The sequence below is a fragment of the Leuresthes tenuis genome, unplaced genomic scaffold (genome assembly GCF_036924035.1).
Source record: "Leuresthes tenuis unplaced genomic scaffold, fLeuTen1.0.hap1 SCAF_11, whole genome shotgun sequence".
Taxonomy (NCBI): domain Eukaryota; kingdom Metazoa; phylum Chordata; class Actinopteri; order Atheriniformes; family Atherinopsidae; genus Leuresthes; species Leuresthes tenuis.
The window spans coordinates 11,313,016-11,327,799 of record NW_027325365.1 but is presented as its reverse complement, the minus strand read 5'-3'; the positions used below and the strand labels follow the sequence as shown (position 1 = coordinate 11,327,799).

General features: G+C 40.9%; 1 protein-coding gene across 1 annotated transcript in view; it reads right to left on the bottom strand.

Annotated features, from left to right (window-relative positions):
• Nucleotides 1-284: 284 nt before the first annotated feature.
• Nucleotides 285-14,784, bottom strand: part of tnmd (tenomodulin) — a 57,326-nt gene continuing 42,826 nt past the window's right edge. The window contains exons 4-7 of the mRNA XM_072395391.1: nucleotides 14,488-14,595; nucleotides 7,797-7,956; nucleotides 5,396-5,490; nucleotides 285-1,359 (exon numbers count right to left, since the gene is read on the bottom strand). Of these exons, the coding sequence (XP_072251492.1) occupies nucleotides 1,150-1,359; nucleotides 5,396-5,490; nucleotides 7,797-7,956; nucleotides 14,488-14,595 (573 nt within the window). The 3' untranslated portion in view covers nucleotides 285-1,149. The remainder of the gene's footprint in view (nucleotides 1,360-5,395; nucleotides 5,491-7,796; nucleotides 7,957-14,487; nucleotides 14,596-14,784) is intronic.

Genomic DNA, 14,784 nt, shown 5'->3' with positions numbered 1-14,784 from the left:
AAAAAAATAAGAGGTATACACTCACATAGCCCCTCACTTGGAACACCTGCGCAATCTCATGCATCCCAGTAGAAGAGCTCTGCTGTAAATTTTATTTACAAGCTTCAATATGTTTTAGTAGAAATTGTGAGAAAGGTGATCGTTTTATGTTTACTGCTGAGGTTACAACAGTGAGGTGGAGGTGTGCTGGACTGACTACATGTTGAAAATGTTCCTTACATATAAAATGTCATGCATGTTAATGATTTGGGCAAAATAAGAGGAACACCTCTCAGAATAATTCAGTTCAATTTACCAGCTACAACTGGATAGGCTTTAGAATTTATGGCAGGGCTTTTTTATTGGATTGCACTGGTGCTCCTATCGTACTTGGCTAGTGTCTGTCCCACTAATAAAAGCTGGAATCTTCGTCTTTATGTCTATTTTTTGACAGTCATTCATCCAATAATCTTTGAATGTGGCAGATGTATGGCCGGGAACTCAGAGAAGTTCAGAATTTACTTAAAAGTCATTGAGATGAGCAGTGGTTTTTATTTTTAGAATATTCTGTTCTTCAGCATTTTCATCCACTGCTTTGACTGCTCTTGGGAGGGGCTTAAATCGCAGTTCAGATAGTAAAGACTGATTTATAACTTCACAGTTTATGCAGACTAATGCTACATGCTTGTGGCAGCAAACACAAACCCTTATTTGATTAAATATGTAATGCACCAGCACCATTTAGAATATTACATGTTTGTTCATGCATTGTACATTTCCATACATTACAGCATTAGCAGAATACTTATGTTAGACTCTTAAAGTAAAAATGAATGCATGGCAAAGAAGGCAAAGAAAGGACAGACTCTCCTGAATTATTGTCTCTGAGGAGATTAGTTTCATGTGACATTTTTAAACTAAACTGCTCTCATTGATCAGGATCATACAGGAGGCAAAATTGGAGGAAATTAGCAACCTCTGCCTTCTAAGACGAAATCAACATACTTCAAATGCCCTCTGTTGACTGTCTCATATTCTATGGATAAGCAAAGAAAAAAATGTGTAAATAGACTGAGTTGGTCCCAAAAATGGTATGGAATTTAAATCAGAGAGAAAAAAATTCACCCAAAACAACATAAACATTTTAAATCCCAGACAGCATCTCACGCCTCAGATTCTCCCCAGCATGCGAGCAATCCACCAGTTACATGGCATGACAATCTGACAGATGACCCGGCCTCCTTGGTAGTAATACGGCCAGGGGTTGAAGCCACCCAGGGGCTCGTGGTAGCGACGGCAGTAGTGGTAACCACGGCGACAATGCTGGCAGCAGTAGCCACGGTCATCCAGACGGTTATCCAGCTCGAGTCCAACATCCCTCTGCAGAGGACACAGGAGTGGGCAGGGTTACAATCACACACATGACAAATGCCAGTCCTCTAGAGGCAAGGGCAGGAGAGGAGGAAGAGGAGGGGGTGACGTGAATTGATGAGGCTGCGTTGGTTGTTGGCCAACAGAATATATGTAAAAAGCAAACAAGATGGAAAAGATCAGAAGCGAAGACTGCGAAAATGCTAACTTGTGTAAGGCTTGATGACTGTGACAAAGAGATCAAGATAGCTATGAGAGGCTTGACTAAAGCTTCAAGGGCATAAAATATGATAATACCCTTGACCTTTCTGTTATACCCAAGGTAACACAACTGGCTGTTGCACAGTGAATCCAGCCTCCACAACCTCTCTACAAGCTCTTTCTTCAGTCAAAGGAACCTTAAGTTGCTCGTTACCAACATAATTACATTATTTCTTTCATCTCTGACCTCTTAACTCCGTCAAATGAAGCACACACCGCACTAAAATGGTTGCCCCTCCTCCAATAGAGCATTCAAATTAGAACTCCTCACGTCTCAGCACCCTCTTCCTGACCTTGACTTTAAGTGCATGGCACATTCCTAAAGCAATTAGCAGAGTAATGATCGCCTAAGAAGGATTCTTTCATTTGCTCTTGCTGGCTGCCTCTGAATTGATAGAGGGGCCGAATGAAACCCAAATGAAAGGTAAATTGGGCAGAATTAATGGCCCTTGGACATTTCCATTGTACCGGTTGGTTCATGCCCTCATGGACTCATGGGACCTGGGAGCCATCCCTTTGATCAAAAACAACTTCAAGAAGTACCACTTAACTAACTGTGCAGGTTGAGGAATCAACTGCCCTCAGTATGCATTTGACCACATTTCAATCTCTTTTAGCAAATTAATCCTTGGAGACAATAAGGCGCTGTCTTGTTAAACTGCTTGGATCCAGGACGGCCTGAGGAGATGAACTGGTGCGCAGATGCTTACAATGACTCAGCTACATGCAATCATGCAGAACAAAACCCATCCACTGTTGGGAAAAGAAAATGTGTGGTCTGTAATGACCCTCAGGGAAACATGGTTGAGTCCTTCCAGTTTCCTAACATCTCAAGTATGGGAATAAGGGAATTTCTTGCATCCACTCAAAAGTCACTGAGCAATCAATCACAGTGGCTTTACAATTTTAGTATTTATTTTGTTCTGTGGCAGCTAACAAAAAGGAGTTCACCACCAGCATGACCAATACGAAGGTACATTTGATGTGAGGAGTGATAAAGTAAGTAACATTACACACTGGTGTGACATATTTAAAACATATAGAGAGAGTACGAAGGATGATATCAAACATAGAGGGGTTTGAGTTATTACTGTGACTGGCACAGGTAGGCTTTTAATGATTTATTGTTTCAGTTAGACTTCAGGTCATCAGCTTCCAGGCAACAATCTGTTATGGAAACAAGACGAAAGCTGTCAAAGGACCAATGATAATCTTATCTGCTCCTCACAGCCCAAACTGGGATGTTAGGAAACGTGGAGCTCCGGCTAGTAAAATGAGGAAAATATTTTATTCAAATGACGTTTGTCAAAACAAACAGCCAACAGGCAGCATTGTACCTTAAAGACAATTAATCAGAGCTATCCTTTTAAAACGATGGGTACATATTAATCACTCTGGCTTGAGTTGACGTCTCTTGTGGGAAGCTGCGGTGATAAGAATGGTTCACCTTGGGAAATCTGAAACAGTCACTCACAAACAAGCAGCATTAATGAAGAGTAAAAGCCATTACCCCCTTCCTACATCTGATTTCATCACACACTCATGCTTACATATGCACATGCAATCACACACACACACACACGCAGACACCTCTGTGCATAATAAGAGACGCTGCATGTGAATGAGTCGGCAGAGTAGAAAACTGTGTCTGTCATTCAATAAGATGTAATGAATCAAAGCATGACTCCTCTAATCTCCACACTTGTTGGTGTTATTTCACACACGCTGATCATCTCTCTTCATGAGCTTGAAGCACATGCCTGAATGTGTTATTAAATCTCATAGCAGAGCTCATCACATTCATTCTGGGATCAAAACAGCAGAGATAACATTGCTGTTTCACAGCCTGCTTTCTATTCAAAAATGTTTTTTTTTTTTTGTAGATACACAGGACGTAGCAACATATGAATAGCTTTGCAGTGAGTCTTGACCTCAGATTTTCATCTCACTGTGGATTGACAATATAATTCAAAGACACAGTAATTCAATAGCGCATATAGCGCGTCATGTATTTCAGTATACTGAAGTGATAAGAAGCTTTAGCTTCAGCGTAAAGATTCCTCTGGAGGCACAAGCTCTTACATTCATAGATTTGAATTTTCTCTGTTATGCATGATGCTGAATGTGGCACCCGGAGGTTTGGAAGGATTTAGCAGGTTTAAAAGGCAACATGAACCCTTGGACATAGACAGAAAGGCAGAGCAGACATGTTTACATGTGCACACGTGTAGTCAATTCTTATTGAAAGCTCATTCTTGCTATATGGGTCAAGGACAACGGTACAATCCCTTCGGGCTTGTCAGAGGGTAGTTATTCAGTTTGAAATTTCCAGGGCCACCTCTGAGACTGGCTGCACTCTGACATGGCAGCCATGGCAAAGTTCAGCAACATATATCTGTCAGCCACTGTCACAAGGACTCAGACGATTATTCTGCCTTATGAGTGTGCACTGTGGGCAGACAGGGCACTGAATTTCAGACTTATGAAATGCAGATTAACTAAATACATGTTTTTATGTCTACTTCTGTGACAGAAAAAAGGATGTGGGGGAAAGAGAAACAGTGTGAGGTGCAGACTGCACGCATTTGCCCGCTTGTTTTCTGACTGTGAGCACATTTACATGAGCTCTGGATGAAAAATGATAAATAAAAATGAAAAAAAGGCTTGGCTCACTCATGTGGCATCCCACTGGCATGAGCGAGAGTTCAGACTCCCAATTACAGACTGCTGCCTGCCCTCTGCTTGGCCACAAAGGCCTTTGTTATCACCAAACCCACAAACAGCACTTGGACTTGCTGCTGGAAAGGATTGCAATGGTATGCATTACTCAGCTGATAGCCGCAGAACGTTTCAAAAGGAGAGCTGAGTTTTTCATCCCTTGGTATGTTTTAATTGCATAGCGTTGCATCTCCTGCCACAGACAATGAGGGAAACGACAGAGAAGCTGGGGAAAAAAATGAAGAGTTGAGCAGAAGGTGTTTCTGGGACAAGCCTGATAAATGTCAACATTATAGGACATCTCATTTCTCTGCGTGTCTCTTGCCATTTCTCCCAGCTCTGAGGAGGAGACTGAGCCTGACTCATTATTGTTGAAGTAAGCTTTAGTGACAATTCACCTGTAAGCACTCAATATGTGTGCCTGTGTGAATATTCTTGCTCCTGTGGATGCTACCAGTATCTTTAGTGTTCAACTGTTGTCTTCTTGTGTCACTGTAAGTGCATAATTCTGGTCTGATGGAAATTCAGTGAAATTCACATTGAAGAGTATCAATGTGAATTTCACTGAATCTGAGATAATTATTCATACAGTATTGAATGATTTACATGCAGCACGCCAAAATATACCACACTGCCTCTCCATTCATTTCATGTTCTTTGATAATTAGGGCTTTATTAATAAATGCAACTGATCTGTGGAGCAGTGAGTGACCTTGAGAGTATTTCTTTGTGCAGTGCTTTCCACTGCCTGGGAAAAAAGGAAGTAAAAAAAAAAAGGCACGAACGGCCGCTGTAAGGCACAAGTTGCTGCCTTTGAAAGGCTGGATATTCCTCTCAATTAATGAAGAGACATTAAGGGAGTCTTCAATGGACTGGCCTTACTTAAACAGATATATATAGAGCAATTGCTATGCCCTCTGGTGCACAAAGTCAGTTTTAACATCAATTAGTGAGCGATTTATATGCAGAAAGAGTCGAGGCAGAGCTGGAGCTGATTGAAGCAGCTCTACTGTATCTCGTGGTGTGGTCCCTGGGTGACGTGGCTGAGAGAGAGGGCCTCACTTACATAGTCATTTACGGGAACGTGGTCCAATACGTCACGGGTGAAACGCTGACCTGTGACCTCCGCGTCAGGTGTATCCACATCCTGAGCCTCGGATTCTGAATGCACAGAGATAGCAGGAGGACAAGGAGATGTTATATGCAATATAAGAGTTTTATATAACTGTTTTGTCTCTTAGATTCAGTTTGGGTCTCAGTGTCACAGTGTTTTTCCTGCAGCTTTATGTCTCCAACAGGTAAGTGAATTATGCTGGACAAACAAAGTTGTTCTTGTTACATGTTCATGCTGATTATAGTTTATAGTCATGGTACATTTATGCAAATAAGTTTTAAAGTATATTGTACTTTATTTGAGAGTGAGTGTTTCAGGGAAAAATTCTACATATATCTGATTGCTTTGTGGACACTTCACATATTGCACTCTCATCATTGAGATGTGAGATAATTTCACCTAACTTGATAAAAGTTCACTGGTTCTATGCATTTTAAAGGATAGGGAGTAGATTAATTTCATAAGTATCTGGTTCATTCAACAAGCAGTGTCTTTCACACCCTGACATCACTTTTTAAGTTAACAGGACAAACTTGCAACAAGCTTGTTTGCACGCCATGCAGTTTCTGATCTCCTTGTGAATATTCACTTTCTTTTAACTTTGCTTTTGAAATTTTTCCAAAACAGAAGTCACAAAGCTGAAAGGTTTTTGCTGCTGCTGGTTATTAACTGTGTCCATCTGCTGTTTTATACTGAGACGGTAGTGTGACTATTTCAGAAGCTACGATAGAGATGAGAGCGAACTGAACTGAAAAAGTTACGGGCCAGACAGATGCACAATGAGCTGGAAATCATAGTAAAGGTCTATAAAACTGAGGGAATCTGCAGATTCATGTTCATCGTTACAGGCGTCCTCTTTTACTATGCCACATTGTTTTATAGTTACTTTTTGGTGGTTCATTGTTAAGTTATTCTTAACAAGCTCTATTGACCTAATTGAGCTTTTGAACTTTTTTCCTCTTCCTTTGCTTTAGGCTCTAGATTAATGGCTTTGAGTGTGGCAGGCGGACATCTTGAAAAGAGACATTATGGGCCAAGACTTTCACATCATATGCTCTTCACACTGTTTACGTGCATGCAAGCAAAACAAATGGACTACATGTGGAAACTAGGAAGCCTCTGTACATCACGGGAAACTGAAAACAGCCATGCTTCAAATAATTCTATATTCCCGTTATCCCAAGAACTCAAGCTAATGATTTTCTTAGGTCGTGATAACAAGCTTAGAGATGGGAGTTGGTTAGATTTGATCTTTGACTTCTACAGGACAATACTGTGCAGTGGATAAATAAAACTGCAGCAAATAAAATTACACATTTACAGTCAGGACAACGATCATGTAACCCATTATTACAAGAGAAGGAGGTATATTTTCTTGATAATGTGTTGATGTATTTAATTTCTGGAAAACAAAGAGCAATTTGCAAGAGATAAATTAGCAAAATGGAAAGAAATTGCACTTCATGATATCATTACAGGTGTGCCTGTTATAGGGTTTATTACTTATCTGTTAAGACTAGACTTCCTCTAAAAAAGTTTTTTTTTATCTGCATTTTCAGAAACTTTTCTCGAATGCTTCCGTATTTTTCTTCAGTCCCAGCTGCTTTACCTTTCTCCATCTCGGTCTCCACGTTTGCTCCCCTCTTCACTTCTGCCAAACCAGCCATTGATGGTTGCCTCAGAGGGGATTATTTTTTATACCTTTGTACCATTGTAGTGTTGCCATGGCTACCAAATTTAAAAACCTCAGTATACCATGAAATATATTGAGACTTAACAGGTACTGACAGGCTTAATCAGCATTGTGTTAATTTGTTTAGTGGGGGCTTCAAATGTAACATTTATCTATATATTAAAGTCTCACAACTTGCAGTTCCTCACGCTCATACACAGGTTAAAGTAGAGCTGCATGTTTGCTGAAAATTAAATAAGTTTAGAGCATGAAAAATAATTTGCACATCAATATAAGTTGTTAAAATCAGCTCCCTAAGAACCAGCTTACACATTAAAGCACGTAAATATGCTAAAACACTCAAAGAGGTTATACATTATGTGTACAAGTCATGACATTTGCTGATTATCTGTAACTTAAGTAAGACTTTGCAGTAAAGGTTTTGTTTACAATATTTTCTCCACTGTAGTTTTGGTAGTTTGCATGAGTAGAAGATCTGAATTCTCCTTCCACCCCTCAGTCTCTAAACTTTCCTTACACTGAGAGAACAGCCTGGGCCAGCTGCTCATGTGGTTGGTAAATCATGCTGTCTCTGTGGACCTGCACATAGCCTGTGGGGATGGCCTCCAGCGAGAGTGTTAATAGTGTGCATTTAGAGGCAGAGCTGCCCCCTGCTCTCACCGGTCAGGGGGGAGGGATGGATCCAGTGGATGGGCAGCTGCTGGCAAATCTCCCAGATCTTGGAGTCAAGGAGGAAGTCTGGGTTAACGATGGGCTCCTCAGCAGGAACCCACACTTGGGAGTCCTCCACCTTCATATTCACAGCCTCGGTCTCATCCGCCTGCCCGAAAACACCACACACACATATACACTCAGTCAACTTGTACATATTCTACAACAAGCTAGTGCCTGCAAAACTGCCTGTACCCCCACAAAGAACAGTCCTGCATTTGCACTCTCCTCCCCTGAGTCATGCAGCAGTTTCAGTCTTGTAGTTTCATCTATCACCTTGCTGTCTGCTGAGAGGATGGCAACTTCCTGACTCCTGACTCCCACTGCCCCGTCCCCCTTCTCACTCTGAGTTTCACCCTCCTCTCAAGCCTCCGGCATGCTCTTTCTATCATACATCATTGAAATTCACAGACAGTGATGATTTGACTTTTAAATGACTTTAGAAGTGGTCTTCATTACTCCGAGTGTGGCTGCAATATCGTTTAATGTGACAGACACAATAAAGACTTGCATTCTCCTTCCACGCGCCACCCCCCGCCCTCTCTCCACCCCCCCATCCCTCCACCCCTAACACAGTGCTTCACTTGGCACCCAGCACTATCAGTGGGCTTAATTTGTTGATACTGTAGTTCATGAGCTGTAAAGTAAACTATTATTGCTTAATGATAGCGACTACATGTCAGCGTTGTCTAATAGAGACATATGAAGGGGATTTGGTAATGCTCTCCCCTAACAGTGCGGATATTTATTTTCTTCATGTATATGTAAATACACACACACAAACAAACCCCTCTTCCCATTCCCTTGTTAATTAGCAGCCCAGAACAGAAAAACAGTTCACTTGACAAATGTTTTTACAAGGTGATTTTCTTCCAGTCTGCAGCTTAATTGCACATTAGTTAAGCTTGATGTAGAATCCTGGGGCTATAGTAGGAGCAAGAATCATTTATACTAGGTCGTGCCCCCTCCCTCATGCTCACCCTGTCACTCTCGCTTGAATTAAAATTTTGCTTTCCACGCTGCCTCTTGTTTGTCGTCCTGTGACATGGTTTGACCTGTAAAAATGGGGGTGGGGGGGACCAAAACGACAACTTAAGCACATTCTGTCACCTCAGAGCTTGTGTTTGGGTGCAGGAGGTGTTCAGTCAAGCTTTTGACACACTTTCCCTCACTTTTAAGCCTCGGCCAGCAAACTAATGATGACTCGGAGGACTGGTGTAGCGGGGCGCTGGTGGTACAGCAGGGAAGGTGGCTGTGGCATTGAGCTGGTTCACTCACCGTTCCCGTGGTTGCAGAAATTAAAATCAAACTCAAGGAACACAAACAACACTCTCTAATTGGACCTCTTAACTGTTGAAGCCAAGTAAGTCTTCTTTGGAAAGTAAATGGAGGTCATGACATGGAGCTCACAGCATGACTTTGACTTCACAGTTGAGAAACGGCTCCAATAACTTGTAGGAGAGAGCGCTTCGGGGGGAGTGGTAAAGGTCAACATTTTAGCATGGGGCATGGATTTCTAAATGCCAGTTGACAAGCACAAAGACAACATGATTACAGTCTGCCCGTTTATACACACTTGTGAAAGCCTTTCCATTTTTCTATTGACAAATGATGTAGTATTTGAACACAAAAGCAACTCTTCTATCAAGTATTAGACCTTGGGAATAATGATAATTTGTTTGCTGCTGCCTGCTCCTGGTGTATATATGCTTTTTCGCCAACAGTGCACAACTTAATTATACACCAGTTGTGCTGTAGTTAACAAATTTACCCTATCCTGCCACTGTGTCCCAAGGGGAGGGAAACCCTGTCGACAAGACGCATTGTTTAATGTGGTTTCATGTTTGCCAGAAATCAACGAAGATTTTCTCACCATACCCGGGAGCTTTCACATGCCGCATCCAACACGAGCCAGATTTTTTATGTAGTTGACCAGCTGGTGAATTTTAGTCAACAACCCTCTTTAAGCAGCTCACTGTACGTGTGCTGGTACCTGGGAACTAAACGGATGATCACATCAGCAGTTGAAACGGAAAAAAAATCATTTCATCTCCACTGATTGAGTGGATTAGCTCATTATGACTGAGTCAATCGTTGCAACACCTTAAGCTTTTCTCAGCTCCGTTATATTTGTGCCACTAATAAATAGAAAAAGTGTTTTTTGGGAGCAGAAAACATGTAGAGTTTAAAAAGGAGCACCATGTGTCGACTTATCTGCTGTGTTGCTCAATGAAACTTTCCTGACTATCCTGTGCCAAAGAACAAAATGTTCCCTAAAAGATGATTATATAAGTTATGAGACAGCAGTAAACAAAATACAAAATAAAATATAAAGATAAAAAACATGGAGCTTGTGGGGTTGGTGAGTGGAAATTAAAAACGGTTTGGACAGTAATGTTTATTTCAGGACTAATATTGATTTTTTTTTTAAAGTGAATGTAGCTTAAGAAAGCATTATTGTCATGGTCTATGGATTTAGTTTTGTTCTTTGTTTTAATGTTGTTTTGGTCTTTTGGATTTCCATGTACTGTAATTCCTTGCATTACTCTGCCATCGGTTTACCGTCTCCTTCTTATTTAATTTTTCTTCCTAATTTATTTGGGATTGTTAGCCCGCTTGTTTATACCAATGAGTTTACTTCCCATTCTTGTTTCACACCAGGTCCTAGTTTTCTAAATTAATAACTGCATCATATTTGACATAACAGCTCTCAGTATATTTAATTCCAGGTTTCTTTTGTCAGTGCCAGACCCTCATTTTTTTCTCTTGTGTGTCTCTCCTCATGACCAAGTTCACTGCCAAGTTAGGTTGTTGTTCCTGCCACATTCTTTTAATTTGGATTGGTGTTTTTTCTAACTTCCTGCCATTGCAGAGCTTTTTGGTTTGTTCTGAAATTAAAGTTTATTTTGCTTTTCCTCACCTGCCGGTCTCTTGAGCCTGAGCGTGTGTTTGGGTCCTCTCTTACACACAGCTGTGACAATAATAACTTGTAGGGAGACATTTTTGAGCCAGTGCCTAGCAGCCTTTGGTGGTATTTCATTTTGGAGGCACTTTTGCATCGACTTCACAACAGACAGCAGGTGATTATATCCATTTCTGTACAGTCTATGACCGCAAAATGTCTTCAGAGTTAATGTCTTATTTTTCCACTTTAAAGAAAGTGATAGGGATATGTTCCAAATTTACTGAATTCCTCTATTATCAATGTGCTCTTCTCCAAACTGAATGAAATTTTGCTTTGTAGTCTTAACAAGACTAACAAGGTAACAAGCAGAGAAATAAAGCCTTGGTGGTAGAATAGACTGAGGATTTAGGCTCTTCAGTAAACATGTAGTGATACTTTTCAAACTTCAATAAGTCTTAGAAACCGAATAATGATACAACGATAGACAAAAAGTCTCAGACAGTGCTGAGTATGACTTTATGAGTATGTTCCCGGCTGGGCAGCATTTGTTAGGGGTTAGCTATCAACTGTAGGTGATTATGAACTATGGATGAATTTTCTGCCACATTTTCTGTGTGACCTGACTTTGTTACTGAATAAATCAGCACAGTTAGTGAACCTTATTGTTGAGGTTTCACTGGCCACCCTGCCATTCACTGAGCTCATGTAGATGAATATGTGACAATCCACATTGTGTGCTGCTGGACTTTGGTGAATTAAGAGCCTCTGCATTGGTGTTGTGTCTTAGAACACAATTTTGCTGTTTGCAGTTGTTGTCTAAGTGGGAGGTTTAGGGTTGCTGGGTGAGTGTTGGTCATCCATATTAAGTGACTGTTTAATGGTGCATGCAGCATCCACTGACAATGTTAAAGGGTATGAGGGAGGCGGACGGTGATTTCTGTGTCAGACTGGGAGAACTGGAATGAAGCTCGGGGATTACTCCCTCAGACATTTCATTGAGAAGGCAAATTGAAAAGGGAAGAAAAATCTTAGCAAACAATTCATGTTTGTCACCTGGTTCTCCCTCGCAGGGGCGGCATTTTCTTATCAGCTGCCTGCAGTTTTTTTTTTCTTTGTTTTTCACCTCGGCTCTCAAGTCTGCTGCTGTTGCTTTGAGCCATTTCTCCTAAAAGCCTGTGGTGGGGTTAAGCAAGGAACCACAAGTGCTTGGCTTTAACCCCTGTGAGCTTCATGTGTTACACCACTTGAGAAGGAACTTGTGCTGATCTCCTGCAGGGTCACATGTGGGTGGATGCTCGCAGAGGATGGATCAGGGGCCGGTGTGGAAGTCAGGACAGACTCAGGTCACTGTTTATAACCTAAATATGCCCCAGTAGGGTATTTATTGATTTATAAGTGACTGTCCTCCACCCAGATATGACCTTATGAATCATTTGCCCACACAGGCCAAAACATCTAGAGGTGCATTTAAAGAATATATGACCTCTTGTGGTTGTGAGAGCAACTGCATGTAAACTGTAAAACATGGTGTCCATGAAGGTAGCTGCTGTGTTTTAAGAAGTTGTTGATGTTGTATTTCAATTCTAACCATGATGGTTTTCTAACCCCAACAAAGTGATGTTATTGCCCCAACCCAGCCTGGAGGTAACCAATTTAAACAGTTTGCATCTACAGTCAGTGAGGTTTAAAAGGTTCCTGTTTCATTTCAACTATTTATTGGTGATACAACCCAGATTGTGGGTCCCAACATAACTTTTGAAAATGTACTAAAAGAAAAGGTAACACATGTTTAAAGTCTAAGAGAAGCAGTGCAACCCCCCTCCAAAAAAAAAAAACATGCCTGTGTGTTGCAGCAGAAAGAAATGCGAAGCTTCACCAGATATACCCCAAACACACCTTCACAGGTGGAGCCATTTAAGACTATTAAAACACCACAGCCAATGTGGAATGACAGCCCAGGTGAGGGCAGATGGTGATGCTAATGTGAGCTGTTGTAGCAACAAAGACGAAATCATTATAACATTTTAAAGAGCCAAACAGCAGGTCATCTTTATTCTGCTGATGGAAAATAAAAGTAGAGTTTGTTTTTAATCAAAAACAGAAAAAATTGGATGTATTTTACCAGCTATCATGACAAGGAGGATGGATCGATTGCATCATGGCTTCGCACAGAAAAGACTTTCAACGTTACTTTAGGTGAGACGCAGAGCTTTGTTTTGAAAACTTAAATGAAAATGCAAATGAATGTTAACTTCATTCTTCAGCAATCAATCTTATCTGACTTGATAGTCTCTTGGCTTGGTTTGGATATGGAATTACTTGGGTTTGTATGAGTCAAGGCTCAAAGTTTCAGGAGTCAGAAGAACTGTTTCCCTCTGTTTTAAGTCTTTGTGCTATGCTAATCTGCTGCCAGCTGAGTGAAGGACTGAGTAGTTGCTGATTAAATCCCTCCGTAAAGCACAGTGTTAGAAAATATGTCTTATTACTTTACAGTAATTATCTTTTTCTTGTCTGTTTCACATTCAACCATCAGACCAGGTTGACCTAAACTACCTGCACTACAGAGAATATTGTATGTTTAATTATAATAAAGGCAATAATGATGCTTTCACCAAAACATACTTAACACATCAAATTACTAAATGTGTTATGTTCTTGGGAGTCGTTTAGATGCCATCGCTCAAGGGATAGTTATACCAGTGTGAACAACTTGATGCAAAAAAAAAATAATTCAAAACACCTTTTGAATCATATTTGATTGAATATGAGGGCCTCCATCACTACTGGTATGTGCCCCAGTTGTTTGCTGGCCTTACATGACTCACTTCAGAGCTGTGAATTGAGCCAATTAGGCTTCACATTGCACAAAAGAAGATAGATGGCATGGACATATGGTGCTGCCTGGGCAATTAGTATCTGTAAATGTGGATCAGACATTATGAAGATGAGAAGGATAAAAAAACTGGTGTTTGCTTTTTTTCTTTTTTTTTTTTTTTTCTTTTTAGCGTAACAGCTTGTGTTCTTAAAGTTGAAACCGAAGCTGCACGGGCAATTGGCTAACTTCTCCTAAAATGAAGCAGTGAGTGGTGAGAGTCAGAGATTTGCCAGCCACTTCCTCCCAGCTCCAATGTGAAATGTAAATGTGAGCAGTTGAGACATTTGAGAGGAGGATTTTCTCTTTGAACATGCGGCCCGCTCTGTGAATTGCACTGTGACACTGAAAAAATGGGAATTCTGATTGAGTGAATGTCCTCCATTTCTTGTTCTGAAGTTCACATGCAACTATAAAAACCCAGAGAGGTCAAATGAATCTTGCTGAGGGAGCCTCCTGAATTTCACAAAGAAAACATCTCTTAAAAAATACCATTTTAATGGTTTACCTCTCACTCAGTACTCTCTGGCACCCTTCCCCCTTTAGGCTATTTTGGTAGAGCCTTTGGAGGAGATGATTAAAAATTAATATTGGCTCAAGATTGACAGCAGGCACCATTTGATGTGAGCCACAAAGAGGCTACGGGTTTGTGGTTAGCTTTCTGGCAGTTTCACAGGCACCACAAACCCTAGTTTATTCCTCAGTGAGAGGGGTGGTGAGATAGGATGAGATGGACAGGCTGAGGATATTTGTGTTGCTCACAGAGCTCTACTCCGGTTATCTCCTGACAATATGCATGACAGCCTCTGCAGGACTACAGAGAGTCCAACGTGCATATAGCAAAGTGTGGAAGCATACTGTACCAGTAAATCTCTGTCCTCGGTCTGCACCTCTGCTACTGTGGGTAGTCTCTTCGTTTGGGTCCTGATGTAGCACCGCTGATGTTCAGCGAACCGTATCCCAGTGATCCCCTAAGAAAAAGAAATTGTGGGAAACTCTGAAATTCAGACACATTCATCACTTATTAGTTGTCTATGGTGTAGTTATCTCATAAGATATTGGGCATTCATTTAAAAAAAAAAAAGCTGATAATCAAAGCAAAACATTTAAACCAAATAATAATAAAAAAAGAGGTGTGTTTTGATCTTTTTTTTTGTCAT